This window comes from Sorex fumeus, unplaced genomic scaffold (genome assembly GCF_029834395.1).
Source record: "Sorex fumeus unplaced genomic scaffold, SorFum_2.1 ptg000072l, whole genome shotgun sequence".
NCBI classification, from domain to species: Eukaryota; Metazoa; Chordata; class Mammalia; order Eulipotyphla; family Soricidae; genus Sorex; species Sorex fumeus.
Window position 1 is genome coordinate 47,968,949 of NW_026606129.1, and position 25,876 is coordinate 47,994,824.

Consider the following 25,876-nt stretch of genomic DNA (forward strand, 5'->3'; position numbering starts at 1 on the left):
TTACTAACTGGTTGATATTTGTTGCATTTGATTGGAAAGAGAAGATTTTTAGTGGCAAAGAATTCTAAGTCATAGCATGACAAAGTCTAAATCAGACCTTCCCTCTTCTGACACGGTTTATAGTTAAGTACATCAAGATTATTTTGTTTTGAGCTCTCCGGAATAAGTTGCCCGGAATTCAATATTGCTTGCACATTGTTTCTCTTTCCTTTATTGTTGGGAGGAGCGGGTATTTGTTGTATTTCCTGGCTCTGGACAGGGGAAGCAAGTTGTTTTCCTGTGGTTCTTCTCAAAGGCCTGGTCCCCTCCCCACCCCTTCGTTTAGTAAGTAGAGCTGAAAATGAACTATTGTGTCAGCTGCAGACGGGGTGGATGGAGGAGGACTTAGCCCAAAGGAAGTACACATAAAGATGCTGCACTAGAGGCTGGGGAAGCCCAGGTATTTCTGGACTAGTGTATTTCTGGACAAAAAGGACAAGAAAACCAACAGTTCACCATTCAATGTTGTCAACATAAGGTGAGCTCTGAGGGTTCAAGAGACAGAGCAACAGGCTAGAACATAGGCTTTGCCTGCAGGAGGCCTTGGGACCACATGGTCCCACTAGGACAACCATGCTTGATGTCTGAACACAGAGACAGGAGGAGCTTCTGAGCACCACCAGGTGGTATGGCCCCAAACCAAAACATAGAACAAAAATGGGGTAAATGCTGGGTCCTGCATCCCAGATCAGTTACCCTCAATACAACCAGAAGTCAGGACACTGTCAGGAAGAGTTTCCTAGAGTGAACAGCATCTGGGTGGTTTCAAAAAAGATGCAACGTCTATTTTTTTCTAAGAACTACCTGCCAGGTTTTAGAAAATGAAATATAGGATCAAAAAGATAGTATAACGGGAAGGACATTTGCCTTGCATGAAGCCAACCCGAGTTCGATCCCTGACACCCCATGTGGTCTCCCAAGCCCACCAGGATTGATCCCTAAGCACTGAGCCAGGACAAAGTCCTGAGAACCACCAGGTATGATCAGAAAAACCAAAACAAATAAGCAAACAAGGAGAAAGAAATACAAACATGCAAGCAGTACAGGAACAAAGAAGGAAGCTATTTTTGATATACAAAACTAGCAAAATCTAAGATGCTTCTTATAGTCAGCTGGTAAGGAATGGTAAAATTTCCTGGGGGAATAATTCAGAAGTGTCCCCACTTTTTCCAAGCAATTCTAGTACTAGAAATTTACCAATAAAATATACTTTTGAGCCTTTATTCTGGGAGTGGTGATGTTGTTGTATTGTCTCAGTCCTGGTCTCCCTGAGCAAGAGTTCACTCAGGAGACCCAAGGCAAGACAGTGACAGATTTTATTGAAGATGTTGGGAGTGGACTGGCCTAAGAAGAGGGCAGCAGCACTAAATAGATATGTGGGCTTTTTGGTATTGGTGATGGTGGTTGTCTTGGTTTGGGGGCTTCACCTGGTGGTGCTTAGGGTTTCCACCTGGCTCTGCACTCAGGAATCACTCCTACCTGGCCTTAGGGGTGCCAGGAATCAAACCCAGGTCAGCCACATGCAAGGCAAGCACCCTACCCTCTGCGCTATCACTCCTTGACTATGTGGGTTTTAATCTATTTTTCTTCCCCCAAATATTTGGCATTCTCAAATGTTTCTTTTGTTCCCATTGTCTGGTATGCCCCAATTTTCTCCATTGCTGACTATCTCCTGGCAGGAAAGTCTGACACCAGGTGGTCTTATCTTCTCAGGATGGAAGATCCAGCAGTAAGGAGCCCCTTCTGCCTCCAGGAAGCACAACCTGTAAGAATCCCAGAGTTGGGGGCCAGGGAATCTATTCCCAAGCTAGTAGCCACCTCCCATAGTGTCTCTTTCTCAGTCCTGCTCAGGCACCGTTCAAACATTATGCTGATGTCCCTCCTGGACAAAGCACCAGCAAGAGTGAGCCTCTGAAATGCTGGACTAGATCTCTCAGGGTCACCTGTAAACTTTCCCAGAGTTGGCTTAATCTGGTTTGGGTCCCTCCCTCATGGACCCTGGCAGCCCTGCTGTCCCATCTCCTGGCCACCTCTTGTAAGAGGGAGACAAGGAAAGGTTATGGAGGCCTTATAAAGGGGCATCAGTAAGAAGCCAAATGGCTCTGAGGAGGATTCGTTGCCTCTGGGTGGGGACGTGTGAACTGGGCATCCCCGGGTGCGGTTTCCAGCCCAGTCTGAGGTCCTGGTGTAACTGAAGAGTCAAGAGAAGCAGTGGCTGATTATTCAGTGCTGACAGCAGAAGGTGGACTCCGGAAGTTTGGGAGATAGTGCAACTGGCTGCAACACAGGCATTGCATGCAGGAGGCTTTAGCACCATGTGCTCTCCCCCCTTCAACCAGGACTGCCAGGTATGACCCCTGAGCACAGAGCCAGGAGGAGCCTCAGTCCGAGCTGAGCAGGGCTTGGGCTGCAGATCTGTCCCGCAAGCCCTGCACAGTTCTGTTTCCCCTAGAAGGTCACGAAAGCCTGAACATAAGGAACCTGCCGCATTCTCTTCCTCTTCCTAAAAAGGTCTAACTGGCCAATTGCTGATCAAGTTTGGCTCCCATTTACTAACCTTATCTTCCCATCTGCTAGCACAGTACTGGGGCCAGGTGGTGTTACAAACTGAGATTAGCTGCTTCTTTAGAGGGGTCTGTGTTTGTGTTTGTGTTTGTGTGTGTGTTGTGTGTGTGTAATATTTATTCCAATTTCTGAGGATGCAACCTAAGGGGGAGGGGGTAGGTTTCTTAGTAGGAACAGAGGCTTGATTTCTCAGCTATAAGAGAACAGAGGACAATAAAATGAAGGAATCTGCCATAAGGACATCCCCTTTCTAATTCAGATGCCGACCCTGGTATCTGATTCCCATCATTAATTTGACCCAGACTTAAAGCATCTTACTAAGTGAGGGTCAGAACCTCAGCCCTTAGGTACCAATCTGGTGCCAGGTTTGTCTGACCTGCATAGGAAAGAATTCAAAGAGAGTCGGAGAAATAAAGAGTAGGAAGGATTTATTAAGGAGTTTTGAAAGTCAGAGTCCAGAGTGCAGGCATCCTCCGGAGAGACTAACACCAGCTCACACAAACATCTGATTTATGAAGGTAAAGGAATGGGAAAAATCAATTAGGAGTGGAATATTCAAAGTTTTTCAGGGAAGAAAGAAGACTATGGCATGGAGATGTCCTGGAGTCAAGGTACCACCAAGTTCCTGACAGAAGTCGTATTTCCTAGACTTGGTCACTTCCAGGAGTCGCAAATTACAAATGCACAGGTGGGTGAGGTCTTATTTTGCAATTGTATTGTAATAAGCTGGGATTCATCAATTGGTCACTTGAGGTCACTTGATCCTTCCTACCCAACTGGCTCCAACTAGTACATCTTCAGTCTGAAGAGTTTGGGTCTTCATTGCTCCTGCCTCTTGGTTATTTAAATCTACAACATTAACTCTTTTAAAAAAAAAAAATAGGGCTGGAACTATAGTGCACCGGGTAGGGCGTTTGTCTTGCACACAGTCTACCTGGGTTTGATCCCCAGCATCCCATGTGATTCCCAGAGACACTGCCTCAGCACCATGTATGGTCTCCTGAGCTCTGCCAAGGGCCACTCCTGAGCACAGTCAGGATTAAATCCTGAGCACTACTAAATGTGGCCTCCAAATTTGTCTCTCCGCCTCCCCACCATGCAGAAGCATGTCATGATCATTAGTAACATAGTTGATGATATGGCTACCTAGGAATTTATACTAGCTCTCTCCCAAACACACATATAAATGAAATCCTCTGCGTGTTTTTTATACAATGCCTTCTTAGATAAAGCTTGAAAATGACTCAGATGGCACGTTTTTTTCCACACTGGGCCTGCAGGGGTTTTAGTTGTTGTTGTTGTTGGGGGGGGGGGGGGGGCGAGGAGGGTGGAGTTGGTATGGAAGCTTTAACCAGCAGAGCTCAGGGCTTACTCCGGGTTCTGCACTCAGGGGTCACTCCTAGCAGGGCTCAGGATCAAACCCAGACTGGCCGCGTGTAAGGCAAGCATCCTATCTCCTGTACCACCTCTCCAGCCCCTGGACCTGTAGATTTTTGAGAGCAGGAATCAATCCTGAACCGCACACAAAGGCCTGTGGCAAATGCGAAACAGACTTCCAGTTGCTATTTGTAAAGTTCGCCAGGGAGAAGAGAAAGCCATTAACTTGTTAATGAGCCGGCCTAGGGCGCCTCTGCAGACAGCGAGTCATTAGCTTTTATCAGAAGCTGTTTGTTTGCCGGAGCCGGCTGGGCTAGAGGTCCCCACACTCCAGAGTTGGAGGTTGTCCCTGAGCTGGCCCGCGGCTGTCTTTGGGCCGCTGCAACTTCCAAGAACAATGACCGAGGTAAGACTCAAGGTGTCCCTAGGTGCCCGTGACAAAGGTGGTTTTTGACCTTAACCTCTATGCGGTGACTGTGGCTGTTCTGTTCTTTAACTCTTGAGTCAGATTTTAACTCTGTGTTCTCTATCCATGGAATTAAGTGGACCTGGCTAGTTGACACTAACCTCTTTCTCTCTCTGAATCTGATGTCTTGTGTTGGTGAGATATGCATACACTTAATTTGGACTATTCGAAATCTAAAAATTGATTTCTCATAGTCAATTTTTAAGTTTTCAGGTCAAATGTTTCTTTATTGACAGTAAACACTTAGTTTGTCCTTTTGGCCCTGCTTTTTGTTTGTTTTTGGAGGCCAGCCTTGCGGTGTTCAGGATTTACTCCTGGCTCTGTGCCAGGATATGTGACCACTCCTGGCGGGGCTGAGGGGGGCATTGTGGTACCGGGGAATTCATTCCCCATGTCACAAGCTCCCGACCCGCTCTACTATTTCTCTGGCCTTGTGATCCCACTTCTTAATCCCCCGCAGCACAACCAGCAGGCAATACTGGAAGCGTCCCAAGACCAAGAGCATTTGGTTCTGATGTTCAGCTTTCTCTTAGTGTTCCTTTGGGAGTCCCATTCCATAGCAGTTCCTGTAGCCCCCACCCCCAGCCTGGCCTCCCTGGGTCTCTGAGACACAGCATTTGGTGGCCAGGGTTGGGCTGCCTCCGCCGCTTCTGCAGGGACAGAGCTCCATCCCCCCACCAGAGAGGCAGAAGGGCTTGATAGTCACCACGATGACAAGTCAGGGTGACTGGCTTTTCTCCGCTGAGTCATGACAGACAACTCAAGGAGTTCTAGCACTCTCAGGACTGAAACAGAAGACTGGGCAAGGGACAGGGGCCTCGGACTCATCTGTGGCGTAGGGGCGAGGTACCTGTATCTAAACCTCCAGACCCCAGTACTTTTGCAAGCACGCAAATTGAAAAACGTATTTGTCAGGGAGTCAGTCTGGGTGTGGGAACCTGGGATCATCCATGGAGGGATGAGGTTACAGGGTGGTTGAGATTGGAGGTGGGATCGTTTTATGGAAGGAAGGATGGGAGGAAGGAAGGAAGGAAGGGAGGGAGGGAGGGAGGAAGGGAGGGGAGGAGAGGGAAAGGGAGAGGAAGGAGAGAGGAGAGGAGGGAGGAGAGGGGGAGGGGAGGGGAGAGAGAAGGAGGGGAGGGGAGGGGAGGGAAGGGGGACAAGAGGGGAGCAGAGCAGAGTGGAGGAGAGCAGAGCGTCAGGGCAGGATGGCCAGTTCTTTAACTGGCCTGAAAAAGGGGAAAAACCTTTTCTTTTCCTATTTTCTGCACTTTATAAGGTGGCTTTTTTGGGTGTTTTTTTTTTCTTTTCTTTTTGGGTGATACTCGGTGTTGCTCAGGGGTTACTCCTGGCTCTGCACTCTCAGGAATTGCTGGTGGTGTTCAGAGAACCAGATGGGATACTAACTCTCGAACTCAGATTGACTACCTGAAAGGATAATCGCCCTACCTGCTGTACTATCGCTCTGGGCCCCTTTTTAGTGGATTTAAGGCACACAGATGCGTAAAACAAAGGGGGTGGGAGAGAGCAGGATGTTTGAAAGGATTATCTTCTGCATATCCTGGGCCCATTCTCCTGACATTCCGTGACAGGAATTTCTTGAGTTTGGGGCCATTCTCTTTCTAATCTCACCCTGCCTGTTTCCCTCCCACCCTATCTCACTCTCTTGGAGAGCTCACTGCCTCTGTAGGGCCAGTTCCGACCCCTGACATGGTCTCTCAGTGCTGAAGCCCCTCCCTCCCCTTCTGATCCCCAAACCTGGCCCAGACCATTCGCCCTGCATCCAGGGCTACTCCCCTCTGAGTTCATGGACAGCGCAAATGTTTTCATACATGCCCCTCCTTGGATTAAAAGGAAGCTTATGTGGCAGAAAAGTCTATCCTAGGGTTGGGATGGAAACACACACACACACATACACACACACACATACACTAACATTGCCACCTGACTCAGGGTCTCTACTTTGATTTCTCCCTCTCTGAAGATGGGGATGTGACCACCTGTTCCAGCTCAGGTTCTAAAAATTTCGCCACAGCCCCCTTCACCCCTTCAGTACCAGTGCAAAGGTATAGTGCTGCAGACCTACTTAGCCCCCAAGGAAAAGACCCCTAAATTCGCCATGCCATGCCACTAATTGCTTCCCCCAGAAAGTGAGATGCCAGCACCCCTTAGGTCAGCAGGCCTGGGACTTGCAAAAAGTTCAAGTGGTGCACTTTGCTTTGATGCTTCTTGGTTGGAGGTGGCGGGCCCCCCTCAGTCAGTTGGCAAAGGTATGATTAGCTCTCTTATGCTCTGATCTTCCCCGAAGCCCGGTCCCAGAGCTTCCGGCCAGTGTCCCTGGTGCTCTGAAGCTCAGTGAGCCCACTGACGCATATTCACACGCTCTGGGCCACACAAGGTGCCAAGCTTCAGCTCCCAGAGTCACTTGGAAATGCTGCTAAATTATAAATAAATGAGCTGCATCCAGCATAGGTCTCCCGGAAACTTACCCCATCCTTCTTTTTATTATTATTATTTTAAAAATTAATTCTTCCTCCGCTGCAGGTGTAGAAGCAAACGATGGCGTTTCCCGACACCTGGGGCCAGAACATTCCCACAGGCAGAAGCTGAAGCGGAAATGGCCTTGAACTCTGCGGGTTCCTTCTGCCCTGGGTAAATCCGGCCCACAGGGATGGGGGAAGGGAACCAGAAGGGACTCACAAAGCTCCGTGCATGCGGGCCTGCCGGCAGGAGGCAACCATCTGGCTTTCTCTTTAGAAGCAAAGCGTTAAACGACCTTTATGAGGGACTTGGACACACCAAGGCCCCGATGAAATCCGCCCGGGCACCGCGGTTCCGAGCGCACGCGCATCCCTAGAGGAGGCTCCAGGAGCCGCCAAACCAGGGAACGCTTTTACTCTCCAGGCATGCCAGTGGCTGCAGCGGGTAGTGGGGGTTGGGGGTGAGCCTGAGTCCAGGTGGGGCCTGGAGGCCAGGCTGCAGCGCGGCACACCCGGCCGTGGCCCTGTGCCCCCCCCCCCCCGCCTTGCCACGCGGGTGCGCCCGACTTCCCGCGTACCCACGCCAGGTCAGGAACCGCGCACTCTGGCGCTCCCACCTCCACGGCCAGGCCTCGCCTTACTTCCCACCCTGGGCAGCGTACCCTTACCCCACCACCGAGCATCCCCGGGACCTCAGCACCACCGCCTCTTTTATTTATTAGTTTTAATTTGGGGGCCACACCCGGCGATGCTCAGGGGTTCCTCCTGGCTCAGCACTCAGGAATCACTCCTGGCGGAACTCGGGGAACCAGTAGGGATGCTGGGGGTCGAACCCGGGCAGGCTGCGTGCAGGGCAAGCGCCTTACCCACTGTACTCGAGGTCGGCCACCTGCACTCTTCTTTAGGGGAAAAAAAAAATGCTTAAGAAATAAAATGTAGTCCCCTTCCCGGAGCGGGGACAGGGAAGCTTGAAATGCTTTGAGAGACCCAAACACGGCCTTGGGTGTTTCCTGGTGATGCAAATTACTCTCCGGGTCTCCTGTTACCTGGAATCGCGCGCTAGAGTGATTGACTCCCCCTCCAGCCCCCACCCCCCACCCCTACCAAATCTGATGTTTTGACCCGCAGCTAACAATAGAGACATTAGGGCCTGTTATCCAGTTTCGCCGGACTCCGCCCAGCCCATTCTCCCTCTTTGTGTCCCCCAGCCTCACGCCTCCACCCTCCAGGGGTTTGGCTTTGAACCGGTGGGTGCCCCGCCTCCCCTCCCACCGCGGGGTCCGCCCGCTCCTTTCCAGGGGGTCGTCGCAGGCGGCGGAGGGTCCCTGGAAAGCTGAGTCTTTGACTTAGGGTCAAAGCTTTCTCTGAGGATTTTCCCCACACATCCTGGCCCCCGCGGGGATCCTTTTCCCATCAAGTTCCAGATCTCAGGTCAAGAAATATTGATGTTCGCCTCTGGGTGTTTTGGCAATGGCTGTGAATTGAAGTCCTGCTAACTTCCCCCGCTCCCACACCCCCAAATTGTTAGGTGCTAAAGACTGCCGGAAGATGGAGCGCTTCTCTTCCAGGTAGGGGGGGAATCCTGACTGTGAACTTGGTGGGTTTAGGAAATGATGTTCTACACCTACTTAATTTTGTTTGACTTGAGCTTTAGGAGAACCGCCAGCAGGTTGGCTGTTTTTTCCTTAAAGATCTGAAGGGTTAGAAGCAACTATGTCATTGTTTTTACTTGTAACATTTTAATGAGGTTAAGACTGCACACTGAAATGGCTATTAAGGTCAATATTTCAACCAAATGAAAGACCTGCTTCTAAGAAGGTGTAGTCAATATTTGCAAATCTACTAAGAGTAATTGGAATTTTTTTTAATTCTAAATAATTGTGGGGTGGGTGGATTTGGAGTGACACTCAGCGGGGGTAGGGGTGAGAGAGCTCTGTGCTCCATCTGGGTGCCAGGATTAAACCAGGTCCTCACATGCAAGGCAAACCCCTGTACTATCATTCTAGACCTAATCTACAAATCTTTTTAAAACAACAAGAGCCAGATGAAATTGTTTGTAAAATGTGATTCATCAATTGCCTGGACTGTCAAGCAGCCATTTTTAAATAGTTATCTGAAAACGATATTCAGGGGAGCTTGTACATGAAAGAGAAGATACAAATGTTATGCCAACTTAAAACTTCGTGAATTGAGGACAGACCCTAAGAAGTAATAAAATATATTGAAAACAGGTGGATATTAGACTTTTTTTCCCTCACAACTGTTCTTCATTTTGTATGTATGAATTAGCCAATCATTTTAAAAGAACGCCAAGAGAAAAAAAAGGCCGTGTTCTACAACGTCTCCTTAGTAGTCTGTGCTCTTACCCCACATGAACTCAAGAGACTTTATTTGTTTTGCTCTGCTAACTGGTGTTTGATTTCCTTTTCCTAGTGTGATTTGGATCATGGTCATTTCCAGAGCATTGGAATTAGTTGCTGGTGAGACTTTTTGTTCTTTTGACCCCTGACATGGAGCCAGAAACACCAACTCCAAGGGGGTTGGTTTCATAGTGGTGACCTTGTCCTTCATACAGGTCTGGCCAGCAGAAGTGACAACATTGGACCCCGCGAGGAGCCTGCAGTTCGCCTTCAGTCTTTGCAGTTTGTGTCTTCCCCGGGAATCCTGGACAGTAAGAGCGACTTCCCTTATCCTTAACCCTGTACTCTCCCTGTACTGAGCCAGCATGGGGCTCCTGAGAATCTCCTTGACACTTTCTCTGAAGAGTGTGGTTCTGGTTCCCGTGTCAAGCAAAGGCCGGAGTGGTCTCCTCATGGAGATGAAATAGGCAGTGTGTTCTCACCCTTCTTTTTTATGGTGCCAGGACCAAACATGGAACTTCATACAAGGTGTGCACTGATCATGTCCTCAGGTCTAGAGGGTGTTTTTTTTGTTTGTTTGTTTCATTTTTTGTTTGTTTTAGGACACACCCTGTCATTACCCAGGTCTTACTCCTGCTTCTGCACTTAGGATCACTCCTGGTGGGACTCAGGGGACTATATGGGGTGATAGGAATAAAACCCCAGTGTTCAAGACAAGCATCCTACCAGCTGTCCTATTGCTTCGGCCAAGACTGTGTTCTTCACCTCTGGGAAACACACTCCTCTATGTGATTTCACTTCACCCTGGGGACCCACCACTGTCCTATGCATGAAAAGGGTTTCTCCAGTAGGGGACATGGGTGGCCAAAGAAGCACTCGGTCAGCCAAGTTGGTTTGTGCAGTCAGTGTGTCATGAACCCTCTGGGGAGCACTGTGCCCGCCTTTTCTAGGGACACTCACCTGTGCAGTACCCCCACCCACTCAGCCACCTCTTTGCACATTTCAGGTAAGGAGCTCAACAGAACCTGCTGTTTGAATGGGGGAACCTGCATGCTGGGGTCGTTCTGTGCCTGCCCCCCCTCCTTCTATGGACGCAACTGTGAGCATGATGTGCGCAAAGAGTAAGCTTTTTGTTTGTTTTGTTTTGTTTGGGGGCGGGAGGGTTAGGGGACACACCCAGTGGTGCTCAGGGCTTTTGGCACTGTGCTCAGGGAATCACTCTCAGTGGGGTTGTAGGACCAGATGGGGTGCTGGGGATTGAACCTGGATCAGATGTGTGCAAGGCAAACCCTTACCCACTGTACTATCGCTCCAGTTCCATAGTAAGCTTTTAAAGGGTATGTGGAGTAGGAAGGAGGCTGCAGGTGGGAAGCATCTAAGGTATGCATGTCTCACCATCTCTGTTCATTCACAGGAACTGCGGTTCCCTGCGCCATGGCTCCTGGCTGCCCAGGAAGTGTTCCATGTGTAAGTGCTGGCATGGCCAGCTTCGCTGCTTTTCACAGGCATTTCTACCTGGTTGTGGTGAGTGGACAGAGCCCTTTTTGCCATTCTGGGCTAGTTGCATCTGGTGCTGAGTTATTGGGGTCTCTCTATGACTTGGGGAGAGCCTGGCAGCCCAAGTTCTGCATCTAGACACCCCAGGACCCTAGATGGGACAGTAACCCTGCCATCCTGTGTTTATTGGATTCTCCCTCAGTTCTGTTGACACATTACAGAATGTGAACTGATTCTGAGAAAAATACACAAGAAAAGACTTGTTAAGTAAAGTAGTACAGTCATGCTGTTTTATTCCCTTTCCTCTGGGCTGTAAGACTCAGAGAGTTTCCATGAGGAATAACTCAGTTGGTGTGCACCCCTAAGACAGGGTCAGAGATTCCCAACTCCAGTGAATGCATTTCTTCCCCCCTGAGGCTTCACAACCTCCCAACACACACACACACACACACACACACACACACACACACACACACACACACCTTTAAAGACCATGGAAGACTCTTCCCACCCTGCCCCTTTGGCCTTACTGATTTTCATTGATTTTAGAACAAAGACTAGAAGGGCAGGCACCAGGCACCTAGAGAGGATCACAGGCCAGCCTTCTGAGCCATTATCTAGGACTGCCCAAGTTCAGAGGCCTCTCCTAGTTTTGATGCTGTGAATGTTAGAAGTTGGAGATGTTTGAACCAGAGTAATATTTCAGTGGGCAGGGCTCTTGCCTTGCATGTGGCCACCCCAGGTTAGGTCCCCAACACTACATATGGTTCCTTAAGTCCTGCCAGGAATGATTACTGAAGGCAGAGCCATAAGTAAGCCCTGAGCCTTGCAGGGTGTGTCCCCTAAACAAAACAAAATGAGAAACAGAAGAGGTGGGGGGGTAAAAGTTGGGGATGTTAAAGTTCATGAAGTAAATAAAAGCAAATCAATGCTTTGTTGGAGTACATGGGGCCCCTCCCCAGAGAGAGCGAGAGCGAGAGAGAGAGAGAGAGAGAGAGAGAGAGAGAGAGAGAGAGAGAGAGAGAGAGCGCATGCGCGCGTGTGGCTCCTTGCATCCTGCCTCGCAGCTCTGCGATAGGTCTTTAGTAAGTGGGTGAGAAACTTATTTTCTTCCTGGAACTTGAGACCACAAATTTGCCATCTGCTCGTCATCAGAGTCAAACCAAGTCCTGCCCCATCCTGCAAAGGCTGAGCTCCTCAAAGAGCCAGTTAGATTATTGGCAACTCTGGTTGTAAGGTTTTATCAGGGAATTCTTGATTCCTTCCCTGGTCAGTGCTGTTGAGCCTATAAACCTTCTGGCACTTCATTGATTTGGGGGATCACCGGAGGGTAAACTGCTGAGGGTTTTTCTTTAATGACTTGTGTCCCTCCCTTCCAGATGGCCAGGTGATGGATGACCACCTCACAGCCTCCGGGACTCCTGGGTTAGCACCGTCTGTGCACACCGTGCTCTTGCTCCCTGGCTTCTGCCTCGTTCTACAAAGCTACCATATTTATGTGCAATTTTTGTCGGGCAAATTTTATGGTCAATAAAGTCTGATATTTTTTAATTACCTCAAACTGATAAAGACATTTCCATTATAGTCTCTGAAGTTTCCTTAAATACCAGCTACTTTCCTCTGCTCTCTCCTCCCCTAAAAACTTAATTTTTAAGTTAGCCCTGGGCTGAAGGAGATAACTCAAAGGGCTAGAGAGCAAGCCCAGCATGTTCATGGCCCCAGGTTCCCTCCTTGGGCCTTCCAAGCACCACTAGGGAGAAACCCCAAATAAATTAAAAATGGTACTCAAGCCCTATACATGTGCCAATTGATAATATGTTCTTTTTTCGGGGGGAGGGGCAGAGAGGGTGGTCACAACTAGCGATGCTCAGGGGTTACTCCTGGCTTTGCACTCATGAACCACTCTTGCCAGTGCTCAGGGGACAATATGGAATGCTGGGAATTGAACCTGGGTCGGCCGCATGCAAGGCAAATGCCCTACCCGCTGTACTATCACTCTGGCCCCTTGATAACATGTTCTTATTCAAAAGTTTCTTATTAACAATTTTACCTTCCCATTAAAGGGTAATCCTAATGTGGAACAGAGGATAAAGTTTTGCTTTAGTCTATCAAAGTCATGACAGTATCTTGAAAAGGAAAGGAAAAGGAACTCTATGGGGAGTGGGTAGGAGAGGAGGTTTAGATAATAGAGGTGAGGGACAGGGCACTGGATTAGTGGAAGCACGTGTGTCAAGGAGACTAAGTAGAGACAAGGATGGAAATTAGAGCAAAATTAGAAACAAAAAAATGGATTGTGTAGTTTGATTATACTGGCACAGAAGCAAGTTAAAAAGCTAAGTTGAAAGCCAGTTGCTATCATTTATAGAAAGCTGCATAAGTCAAGGACATCCTGCACTTTTTTTTTTCTCAAGACATCTAATTTTCCCAAGAAAAGTGCCTGACAAACTGTTTTCTCTACACTATGCAATTGTTTTAACCGCTATTGAAGAAGGAATATTCATAATGTATTTGCTGTAAACCAAGTGCTAAGACTGTATTGTAAAGCCACTTCAAAAACATCTTTGATATGTGCATGTGCCCAGTAATAACGGGATCTGTATTGACCCAAATGTGAACTGTGGTTTTGGCTAAGTGGTTGGGGACTGGTGCTTTGTAGTGATGGGTTGTTTGCCTCTGTGGACTTTGGTGTTGTCCACGGAGAGGGAATACTACACCTGCTTTCATAAGAAATAAGATAACCACACCTGGCTTCAAAGTGAGGAAACAGGTTGAGGAAACTTGAAAGTGAGGAAATGAGCTGGAGAGATAGTACAATGGGTAAGGCGCTTGCTTGCTTGATTGCATGTAGGCTGATCCAGGTTCCATTTCCGTCACCACATATGGGTCCATAAGCACTGCCAGGAGTGACTCCTGACCACAGCCAAAACAAAAGAAAAAAGACGGAAGGAAGCAAAAAAAGAAGAATGGAAAAGGATGGAGGGAGGAAGGACGGAACTGAGCTTGAGGTACTTTAGCGGAGGGGTACTGTGCAGTAAGAGACACGATTTGCTTCTATCATGATCCATAGCTTCAAACACCCAGCTGAGTGGGATTTTTTTACAGGGTGAAATGTAATAAATAGGAAGCAGTGAGGAACTCCCCAAATGGCTCAGAGCATAGAGTGGGTGTAGATGATGTTGGGGTGTCAGGTGGTCTGGCCGCTTCCTTGCAGTGGGGCCCAGTCTATGAACCTGGGCTGCTGCCTACACCTGGTTAGATGTAAAGAGATGAAAAGTGAAACACTTGTACAAAGTAGGTTTTCTCGATTTCTTTCTACCTACTTGGTTAACACAGAGTGTTTAAGAGCTCTTTTTCCCCCCCCAGGAATCATCGAAACAACAAAAAATTCAAAGTACTGATTTTCATGCAAATATCAATAGGGAGTGGGACAGTGTTTACCAGACTTAGGTGTTCACCCGCCCACTTAATTCAGGCCACATCATCTCTACTCACTGTTTCTTTACATCAACTTTAAAAAAAAAATTTTTTTTAATAGGGGTTGAGCCCAGGACTGAATATACTTAAGGCAGGTGCTCCACCACTGAGCCACATTTCCAATCCCTCAACTCATTTTAATTGTGGAAAAACATAGTGTAAATTTTGTCATTGTAACCATTTGGGGGGGAGGGGATTGGACCATATCATCATGCTTAAGGATCACTCCTGGTGGGCTCAGGGGACCATATGGGATCTCAGAAGTTCAACGTGGGTCTGCTGTGTTTAAGGCAAATGCCATGCCCCCTTATCATTATAACCATTACTTCAGCCCTATCATTGTAACCATTTTTAGGACTTCATTTCAGTGGTATTGAGTATATTCCTTCTTCCCAGTTGAAATTCTGTGCTTTTGGAATGCTACTGTTCCATTTCCCCCTCTCCTGTCCCTAGTGGCAACTATTATAATTTCTGTGTCTGTGGGCTTTTATTGTTCAGATCCCTCCCATAAGGGACATAACACATTATGTATCCTTAGAAGAACTAGTTCTTGAACTTTGGGTGTCTTTGAAGTTATGCCCCAATGCAGGCTATGTTAACTCATCATCTTGTTAAAACTAAAGACTAGGGGCCGGAGTGAATGTACACCAGGTAGGGCACTTGCCTTGCACGTGGCCCATCTGTGCTCACTCCCTGCCATCCCATATGGCTCCCTGAGCCCACCAGGAATAATTCCTGAGTGCAGAGCCAGAAGTGAATCCTGAACACCACTGGATGTGGCCCAAAAACTGAAGGAAAAAAAAAGACTTTAGATTATATTTAATTGTACCCCATGCCTGTTTTTATCCATCCATTCATTCATTCCATCCCTAGACATAGCCTTTCTACCTTTTAGCTGTTGTATACTAGGGTACAAGTATTTGCTCAAGACCCTTCAGTTTCAATGGTGGCTTCACCTTCTTTTTGTTTGTTTGTGTAGTGTTCAGGGGTTACTCTTGATTCTTCACTCAAGAATCACTTCTGGTGGTGCTTGGGGTATCATATGGGGTTCCAGGGATTGAACCTGGGTTGACCGTATGCAAAACAAGCACCTTACCCACTGTTCTATCTGGCTTCATCACTGTTTTTTTAATAGTAGTCATCTGAATAGGTAGCACTGTAGCACTGTCCTCCCGTTGGTCATTGATTTGCTCAAGCGGACACCAGTAACAGTCTCCATCGTGAGACTTGTTGTTACTGTTTTTGGCATTTCGAATATGTCACGGGTAGCTTGCCAGGCTTTGCTGTGTGGGCAAAATAGTCTCAGTAGCCTGCCGAGCTCTCCGAGAGGGCAGAGGAATCAACCTGGGTCGGCCGGGTTGGCCTCGTGCAAGGCAAACGCCCACCCGCTGTGCTATTGCTCCAGCCATCTGAATGGATATAGAATGATATCTTTTGGATGTTTGAATTATGTGTCCATTATGTGCAATATATCACATTGTAATTTTTATTTATATTGTTTAGAAAAAACTACACACCTAGAAAAAGTTAATAAATGTTAGCTATTATTTACAATACTAATAAGACAGTTGTGGGGCGGAGCAATAGTACAGGGGTAGGGTGTTGTGCCTTGCATGCGGCCGACCTGAGGTTCTATCCCCAGCATCCCATATGATTCCTCCTCAAGCACCACCAGGAATAATTCCTGAATACAAAACCAGGAGTAACCGCTGAGCATTGCTGGGTGTGACCCCCCAAAAAAAAGACAGTTGTTTTATGTTGTTATATCTCTCCATAGGTTTTGTCACTCCTATTTTAAAATGTAGAAGCCGAGACTTAGCAAAGCTAAGTAACAGGTCTGGGTCAAGTAGTGACAGGGCTCAGATTCGAATCTGGCACCTCAATATTTTATTTGTTCCAACACTCTTGGAGCAAGTGCCTGCCTTGCCAGGGAAAGAAGGATGGAAAAATTAAAAAAGCCCAAGCAGCAGAGAGAAGGAAAAAGACTAGTTTATACACCAGGAAGGAAGTACATGAAAGGGCATCTTTTTTTTTTAATTAATTTATTTATTTATTGAATCACTGTGGGAAAGGTTACAAAGCTTTCAGGTTTAGGTCTCAGTTATGCAAATATCAAACACATTTCCCTTTACCAATACTTTTTTTTTACCATGAAGAACCCCAATAAAACCCCACCCCCCACCCCTCCCCGTCCCTGTGAGGCAGATGAATTCTAGTTAACACTCTATCTGCTTTGATTAGATTCATTGTTTCAATAAAAGATTCACCACTATTATTTAGAGTTTACCCCCCCCCCCCCAAATCAGACATGCTGAAAAAGCATTGTGAAGTGATTTGCTTTCTACAGCTGGGTTCAAGAATTAAATGTTGGTTTTGGATTTCTGCTATTTTACCTATTGACCCTGGAAGTATTTCTACTGAAAGTCAGATAGTTAAGAAATTGGTTTCTGTGTTCTGGAGTCATGGCCGTGCTGGAGAGCCGCTCCTGGGGGCAACTGGTGGCCTCGGTAGGGCATGAAGGGCGGACCGAAACGCCCCCCTTCCCATGAGGTTTTAGTCGCCCCCACACTCCCGGCTCATACCTGCTGTCCACAAGGCTCCCATGTGGCCGCCATCTTTCTTTCCAGAGAGGAGAGGGCGAATGGGGCAACACCCTTTCCCCTCCGGCAGACTTGATGGCCTGGATCAACGCATAGTCTGTTCACTTTTCTGCTCCAAGCTGCCGGGTTCTGCATTAAGTCCTTGTGCTTCTGGGGCCGTGGCTGTGCTGGAGAGCCGCTCTGAAAGGGCATCTTAACTAACGTCAACTCTAAAGGTCATTTCTTTTCCCAGCATGTATTCCTTAGTCTGGAAGCCTCGGGGCTGGTGAAGTCCTAGTGCCTTCCAGCCCAGCTCATTGCAGCAATGGTTTGCACCCTGCATCATCCTGGGGGTTAAGCAAGACAACAACATTTAAGAGAAAAAGACCACTTCTGGCCAGGAGATGGCTCAAGGGGGCTGGAGTGCCTGGGGATTGAGGTTTGATCCCCATTCCCGTGGGCCTGAGCATTGAGAGTCAGCTCAGTTGACTGAGTACCAGTGGGAGTAGCCCCCAGACCACTGGAGTGCAGCCTGGAGGGCCTCCTCAAAAAGAAAGAAAGAAAGAAAGAAAGAAAGAGAGAGAGAGAGAGAGAGAGAGAGAGAGAGAGAAAGAAAGAAAGAAAGAAAGAAAGAAAGAAAGAAAGAAAGAAAGAAAGAAGGAAGATAGGGAGGGAGGGAAGGAAGGAAGGAAGGAAGGAAGGAAGGAAGGAAGGAAGGAAGGAAGGAAGGAAGGAAGGAAGGAAGGGGGAGGGAGGGGGAGAGGAATTAAGAAACAAAGGAAGAAGAAAAAAGGAAATGGATATTAGAGTAGAAATAATCTTTTTTCTTTTGGGGTCACACCTGGCGATGCTCAGAGGTTATTCCTGGCTCTGCACTCAGGAATTACTCCTGGAGGTGCTCGGGGGACCATATGGGATGCTGTGGATTGAACCCGGGTTAGCCGTGTGCAAGGCAAACACCCTACCTGCTATACTATCGCTCCAGCCCCTAGACTAGAAATATTTTATACTTCATTTCTATCCTCTTCTCTCTACTTGTAGATAACTTTATTAGCAGGGAAAAACACTACAAGTAAAATGGTATTTTTAGTGCCCATGGTGAGGATCTTGTAATCACTTGGGGGTAAAGAACACAGGGATTAGGTTCTTGCCTTGCTTGTAGCTGATCCCAGTCCATCATCCCCAACACTGCATATAGTTCTTGGAGCTCCACCAGCAGTGATCCCTAAGTGCAGAGAGAGGAAGAAGTCCTGAGCACAGTCAGGTGTGGCCAAAAAAAGGACAATACAAAACAAAACTCATTTGTAATAGGTGGTGCATGGCTTGCAGACCAAGTTCCCCCTCTCCTAGGCAAAAGACTGAATGGCCTGACCAGGTTCTGTGGCCTGGTTAGGATTCCCATGTGCAGGGAAAGCTACTGGAATGCCTCCCCAGAACTCCATCCTGCAGGCCCAGGGCTCTTCCACCTGGCTGCTCTGCCCTGGCTTGTTTGGGGGAGTTTTTGAAGATCAACCACACTGCTCCTCTATGTAAGGAAGTTATAAGCAAATTATTCATGACCTAAAGGGTTTGAGGATGACCCAATGGTGACGTTTAACCCAAGAACACAACATGCCCTTGGAAGTCACACAAAGCCACTTTCAACCGAACAGCACTGCTTGGCGTCTCTTTCTGGAAGACCTCGGTCAACTCCTGCTCCCACTCCGTGCTCTCATCAGGCTGTGAAATGTCATCACTCAGCTCTGTGCGTGGCTTAGTGGCCTCCAAAGACAACACGCCTCTCTCAGTTATCCTGTAAGGTCACCCCAAAGTGTGACTTGTCACACCACCCTAGGCTCCTTTATCCCCTCCTCCTCCTACTCCCGGGACAGCGCTCTGCCCGATGCACAGCAGTTTCGTGCTCATGGGTAATCCAGAGCATGTTCTGAACAGTATTTCTGCTTCCAGCCAAGTCATGGTCCCTGAAGGATCTGCCAGAGCCCAAGCTCGCCTGCCCTGAGCCAGGCAGGGATAGAGCCGAGGATAGGGGTGGGGGTAGTGTCATATGTGTGGGAGGGGGGAGGTCACTGTGTCCCTGGAATGAGTCTCCATGATTCTGCTATGAACTTGATGCCTGTAACCTTGAAAGGCCTTTCTGCAGCTCCTCCGCCTTGCATATAAAGGGTGGCGGTCCCGAGGCGATCCCGAGGTGTCGGTACCCAGCACTGGCTCCGCACGCCCCAGAGCGGAAATTCTCCCACCCATCTTCACGCAGTAAGACAGCAGCAGCAGATTTACTTCCAAGGTAAAGGCTATTGAAATTGAGCATGTGCCTGCCGTGGCAGCTTGGCTCTCACCCCTTGGGAAAGAGAACGGACACATACCTCAGCAGCCTGTCTGTGTTGGCCCCTGGGATTCATCTTTGCCTCTGAACCTTGCCTCTGTTTGGGGCTGATGTCAAAATCCAAATGGGGCTTTTCCCTAGCTAGTGGATTTATTTGCATGATGCATTCAAAAGAAGTAAATTCAGGGAGAAAGTTAGAACTCAGTGTTTGTGTTCAGGGCACAAGGCTCTGAAAATGTTAGTCTGAAGGAATGTGGTTGGGGGTGAGGGAGAGAGGGGGAGAGTCTCTGAGGAGCCCTGAAGGAATTTTCAAATATGGGGGGGGGCGCTTCTCAGATACCCAAAGTTGAACCAGGTTGAGGTGCTAGGTTCAAGTCTTTAATTAGGTCTGTAATTCCCAGCAGAATTCCTTCATCATCTCTATGTACATGGAGATAAAGTGCAGAACTTGCACCTCAGTGAGAGGGAGTGGTCTAGGCTGCACTTCACAGTGCAGCTCCATAAAACATGCAGACGTTGATTCAGATATCAGTCTAGATAAGTCTTGCATTTGTTAACACTTCCACTGGGGTGGGATGGAGGTACCCTGGTGCAGTTGGGACAATTGTAATAGGGCTCAGGAGTTTCCATGGCAACAACTAATCATGAGACTTGTCTCTGACTGAATCTTATCCAATCAGCAAAAGTCAAAATGCATCTTACGAAAGCAAGCCCTACACTGTTTTCTTTTCTTTTCTGTTTTGGTTTTGGAAACACACTCAATAGTACTCTCAATAGTACTCAAGTGCTACTTATCAGCTCACTCTGTGTGTGTGTGTATGTGTGTGTGTGTGTGTGTGTGTGTGTGTGTGTGTAGTGAGTGGGTGGAGGGATGATGGGGGTTCATTCTCCGTGATTTTCCGACAAACATGTGGCACCAGAATTGAACCCAGAACTCCTTCGCACAAACCATCTATTCCAGCCCTTTCAAGTAATCTTCCACACCCTCCTGCTCTGTTCTAAACACTTTGTTTTCATTTTAACACACAGCAAAGTGTGATTCTCCAGTGTGCTCTGTTCTGTCCATGAACACACATGTATGCAGCTCCATATAACCACCACATCATGCAGGGTACAGAACAACATCAACACCTCCAAAATTCCCCCAGTATGCCTTTGTAGCATAATAGCAGAATCCACTCTCCCCTGCCTCTACCGACAGGCAATCACTGTAGTTTTGACCGCTCATGAATTCCTGTAAATGAAAATACAGAGAATATCACTTGATCACTTTATCACTTGACAGAGAATATAAAGTCTTTAAAAAGTGGCTTCTTACACTCATCATGTGGTCTTTGAGATTCATCATCCATCCTTTGCTCCTCTCTCTTGCTGGACAGAAAGAAGGCACAGTTCCCACTGTATAGATGGCCCACAGTGTCTTTTTAATCCATTCACTCATTGAAAAAACTGTGAGGCTGCTTCCACATTTTTGCATTTGTGAATAGAAATGTGTCCAGTTTTTCTTAGAATAAAAGTATGCATTTCTTTATGCTGGAGTGTGATTGCTCCATATGGTGTCTCTATTCTTAACTTTTTTTGTTGTTTTGCTTTGTTTTGTTTTGGGGTCATACCCAGTGGTTCTCAAGGCATACTCCCAGTTCTACTCTCAGGGATCACTCCTGGTGGTGTTCAGCTGACCGTCTGTGGTGCAGGGATCGAAACCTGGTCAGCCACATGGAAGGCAAGCACTCTACCCACTGTACAATCATTCCAGCCCCTAGTCTTAACTTTTTAAGAAATGGCCACATTTTTCTGGAATAACTGCAGCACCTATAGTGATGTATGAGGGTTCCAATTGTGCCACACCATCCTTTCTCGCACTTGTTACAGTCAGTGCTTTAATTTGGTCATGTTAAGTTATTTTATGTTTATGTCGTGTGTTGTATAATGTCGTGTTTTTGGTGTGTTATGGTAGCACTGTAGCACTGTCCTCCCATTGTTCATCGATTTGCTCGAGCGGGGCCCAGTAACGTCTCTATTGTGAGACTTGTTATTACTGTGTTTGGCATAGCGAATATATCACAAGTAGCTTGCCAGGCTTTGCTGTGCAGGCGAAATACTCTTGGTAGCTTGCCAGGCTCTCCAAGAGGGGTGGAGGAATTGAACCCGGGTCTGCCAGGTTGGCTACGTGCAAGGCAAATGCCCTACCCGCTGGGCTATGGTATATTATATTATTATGTTATGTTGTCATGCCCAGTGATGCTCAGGGCACATCCTATCTCCTGCTCCCTATCTGGCTGCTCTTACAGAGGTACAGGAGCCTCTATCTCAACATAGTTTTTTTTAATACTTGGTTTTAGTTTGGGGCCCACCCATGACGTTGCCCAGGGCTTACTCCTAGTTCAGGGATCACTACTGATGGTACTTGGGTGACTATATTCTGTGCCAGTGATTTGACCTGGGACAGTTTGCAAGCAAGACTAGCACCTTACCTGCTGTACTAGCTCCCCTGCCCTCTACATGGTGTAAATTTGTATTTCCAAAAAGCTAATGTTGTTCAATATATTTTTTAGTGTGCTTATTTTAAATCTGTGTATCTTCTTTGGTGCAGTATATTTCAAGAGATTTGCCCATCTCTTAATTGGGTTATTTGCTTTCAGATGGTTGTCATATATGTAATTTGCAAATATTTATTTGTAAGTTATTGATTTATTGAGATGGAAATAGCTTATAGGTTGCAAAATGTTTATTGTTTTAGGAGTACAATATTACTACACTGTTGTCTTTTGGCCAGAAGGCACAGTTCACAGAGTCTTGTGTAGAAGGTGAAATCACTCCTCCCATCCCACAGTTTGGATTTATGATGTTGAGCAACCTGAAATTTGGGGGGATGAAAGGTGGGCACAGCACTGGGCTTCTCCCTACAAATGCACCTTCCCTCTCAGATCTTGTCACACCGACGCCTTCACATGCGAAATCTGGCTTGTTTGACGAAAGTGAGAAGACGATGTTGAGTGCTGTGGTCCTCAATAAGCTTTAACTGGATTGTCTGACTTCTTGTTTGTTTGGGAGAGGCTCTTTCAAGCAGTATTCAGGCCCAGCAGTATTGTGGTGAAACCATGGGTGCTGGGAATAGAACCCAAGTCTCCCTCCCGTATGCACTCCTGCCCTGTGCGCCACGCCCCTTGCAAACATAAACCAGTTTTGAGAAATGCTTCAGTGTATTACGGTCACTGAAATTAAGGCCTTTCAGAGTCTGATGATGGATTGGGAATAGCATGATTAACTTTCTCCTCAGCATGCATCTGGGGTGAGGGGGCACAGATGTAGAGACTTATTAACAGAGGACACAGCCCTGTGTCTCCAACTTTGCTGGTTTCCATAAGCCTCTCCTTATGTTTCTGCAATGGAGCTGTGGTTTCTTGCTAGAGCTGGGAAACACAAACACAGATGCTCCCAGAAACCAGTGTCACCAGGCAATCAGAGGCTAAACTCCAACAGGAGATGCTAACAGGGGCTCCCCGTTGGGTGAGAGGCTTGAGCTGGGCAGAATCTGTATTCTAGACAGAAGACGGTTTTCCCTACCGATAATGAGACAGTCATGAAATTTTCCTGGGTTCAGTTTGATAGTCTGGCAGTTGCATGCAACTGTGCAACTAGCACTGGAAATAAGTTCTAGAACAGTCCATAACCCTAAAGGTCCCCCTTTGCAGTGAGTTCCTGCCCCATCCCACCCCCATGTGCTTCTGGAACTCTGGTCCCCAGGAGTCTCCCCACTGACCTCTGCACATCCTGTAAGTCTGGGGGCTCTCCTTGTGCGCCGCCTCCCCTATCCCAGCTCCTGTCGTGGGAAGTGCTGAGTGTGTAGTCACCGCAGTCCCTGTAACAACGGAAAACACCCGAGGGGAATCAGTCCCGGCATCAGTCCTCAGAGGTGGTTCAAGTAGCGATAACGGGTATCACTTTGTTTATCTATCATTTTTATTGCCTTGTTGTTTATTTGTTTCTAGAAGTATCTCCAAGATTGTTCTTGATGCTGTTTCCTTGTGACCAATACACAGGCAATGGCAGTTCTGCATAAGGCAACAACAAGGGCCATAGGAGTTCAGGGTACTTCCAAGAGGCTTTTTTTCCCTTTTGGGTCACACCAGGCAATTCAAAGGGGTTATTCCTGGCTCTGCACTCAGGAATCACTTCTGGCAGTGCTTGGGGGACCATATGGGATGCTGGGAATTGAACCCGGGTCAGCCGCATGCAAGGGAAACGCCCTACCCGCTGTGCTATTGTTCCAGCCCCAGAGTATTTTCTCTTAGACAAGTTCTTGCTTGTTTTCATGGTATGTCACCAGTATTCTCATTAGAGAATACTGCTAGTTAGATATTCAGTTCAGCTGGTAGAGGTGTTCACCCCAAGCTGTGAGAAAAAATGAAATTTTGTAATTTCCTCCAACATTGGTAGAATTGGACGGTGTCATACTAAGTGAAGTGGGTCAGAAAATAAAAGATAAATACTGGATGATCTTGCTCAAATGTGAAGTATGAAGAAATAAGAAAACAATTAGACAGTCCCCAGTGTAAACAAACCTTGAGACATGCCAATAGAATTGGGAACTGAGGCGACGGAGGCAGAAAGGGAAGGTTGAGGCGGGGTCCATAGTACAGTGGTAGGGCACTTGCCTACCATACGGCCAATCAGAGTTGGATCCCCAGCACCCCAAATGATCCCCTGAGCCCCACCAGGTAGCAGTGAGCCCTGAGTACAGAGCCAAGAGCAAGCCCTGAGCACAGCCAGCTGTGGGCCCCAAACAAACAAAACTCCCTCCACCATTTTCCCACAATCCCATTGGGTCTGGAGTAAGCACTTGGTTTCACACCCCTGTCCTTTCTTTCGGCCACTGCCACTCAGTCTGGGAAGAGCTATGCTGCAGCCTTTGGACTGAGTCCCAGGTCCTAGGGTCCAACGGGCTCTTCTGAGCTCACCTACGATGACATTGTTCAGCAGCTCGACCTCAGGTCCTCCGTGTTTTCCATCCCCGCACAGGCAGGGCTGGGGGAGACTACTAGGATGCCACACTGCGGTCTCCACTGAGAGCTAATCCCTCCAGCATGCCCTGGAGTCCTCCCATCTCCGTTGTTCTTGCCCTGCCACTCTGAGCACACCTCTCCCTGGTGACAGTCACCTCCCTTCCCTACCCTACTCTTGTCCTCTACTCAGAACCTCTTATCCAAAGCTGGTCCAGGCCTGCTTCTCTCACCCAAAGGCTCCCTCCTGGTTGCTCTGGGTTCAGTGGGCTCCGGGAGGGAAGCTACAGCAGCTCCTGCCACTCGCGCCTGGCTGGGGTTGGGGTGCCCAGCAATACGCAGAGCATCTAGTGAGGCCTGGAGTCAGGCACTATCTTCATGAAACCAAGCACAGTGGAGAGTCTGCAATGCACATTCCATGACAAGCATGTATGCACACATGCACACGTCTCAGAGCTGCCTGCTCCCCAGTGACATCGGGAGGGTTTTCTGTGACAGCCCCTCAGCCCCTCTAGCAAAATGCTTGAGAACAGCCATTAGTATGTGGTCTGCTGCCAGGTAGAGATATGGGGCCACAGGCAGATCCCCGAGTCCCTCAAATGTCTTCCCTCTGAAGTGAGGAAGGAAAGTGATGCCCGTCTTATAAGGAAGTTGAATAACTAAGAGGAGTGTGCAGAAAATGCCCAATACACATGGTTAATTACAAGTGTGTGGGGAAGGGCTGGGGAGATGACTCAAGCATTAGAGCACATGATTTCAATCAATTCCCAGCACCGCATGGTCCCTGAGCACTACTGGGACCCCCTAGCAGGGAGTAGCCCTCAGCAACAACAGCTTCTCCCTCAGGTAATGAACAGCTGTGGATTCCAACAGTCTGTCTCCCCCAGAGCCCAAGGGAGTGTGTCCTATGGGGGTTCGGGTGATGCTTTCTTCTTCAGGGGATGAACAATCAGTACGTCCGCCGGGAGATCTTCTGCCGGAACACCTGTCACGAGCTCAAGCGCTTCTGGGAAAGGGAAATCGGCAAACAGACCTACTACCGAGAGTCAGAGGAATATCGTCTGGGAAGAAGTGCACTGAGAAGGTGTGCAGCTTGGCTGCCTGATTCTTTATTATTATTTTTTAAATTTTATTTAATTCTAGTGATATATATAGAGTTACAAAGTTGTTCATGATTGAGTTGCAGTCATACTATGTTCTAATGTCCATCCCTTTACAGTGTACATTTCCCACCACAAATAGTTCCTGTTTCCCTGCCCCCAGCCCTGCCTGACATATGGTAGGCTCCTCTCTCTCTATCTCTCTATTTCTCTTTTTTTCTCTCTCTCTCTTTCTTTCTCTCCCTTTCTCTCTCTTTCCCTGCCCCCCTCCTCTCTCACTTTCCTATTGCACCTTATGGTTTTCAATATAGATAATGATGAATCTTCAGGTAAATATCTTTACCTACTTTCAACACTTAATTCCTGTCCAAAATTATTTCCAAATATTATTGTCACATTGTTCCCTTTTCTATCCTAACTGTCCTTTGCCTCACACATGCTCTTACAGCAAGTTTCCATCCATTGACCAGTCCTCCTGTCCCCTATTTGCCCTGACCTTAGATATTAGTCTCATATGTAAATATATATATGTATTATACATGGGGCTGGAGCGATAGCACAGCTGGTAGGGCGTCTGCCTTGCACGCAGCCAACACGGCCGACCGAGTTCGAT

The 25,876-nt window shown here is 47.7% G+C and overlaps 1 protein-coding gene across 1 annotated transcript; it reads left to right on the forward strand.

Moving 5' to 3' along the window:
* The first annotated feature begins 8,463 nt into the window (after nt 1-8,463).
* On the forward strand, nt 8,464-25,268 carry CRIPTO (cripto, EGF-CFC family member). Its single transcript, XM_056129680.1, has 7 exons — nt 8,464-8,495; nt 9,361-9,407; nt 9,503-9,598; nt 10,294-10,408; nt 10,702-10,811; nt 12,164-12,310; nt 25,102-25,268. Exons 1-7 carry the CDS (start codon nt 8,476-8,478, stop codon nt 25,266-25,268), a joined length of 702 nt encoding a protein of 233 aa, XP_055985655.1. The 5' UTR covers nt 8,464-8,475.
* Nucleotides 25,269-25,876: the final 608 nt, after the last annotated feature.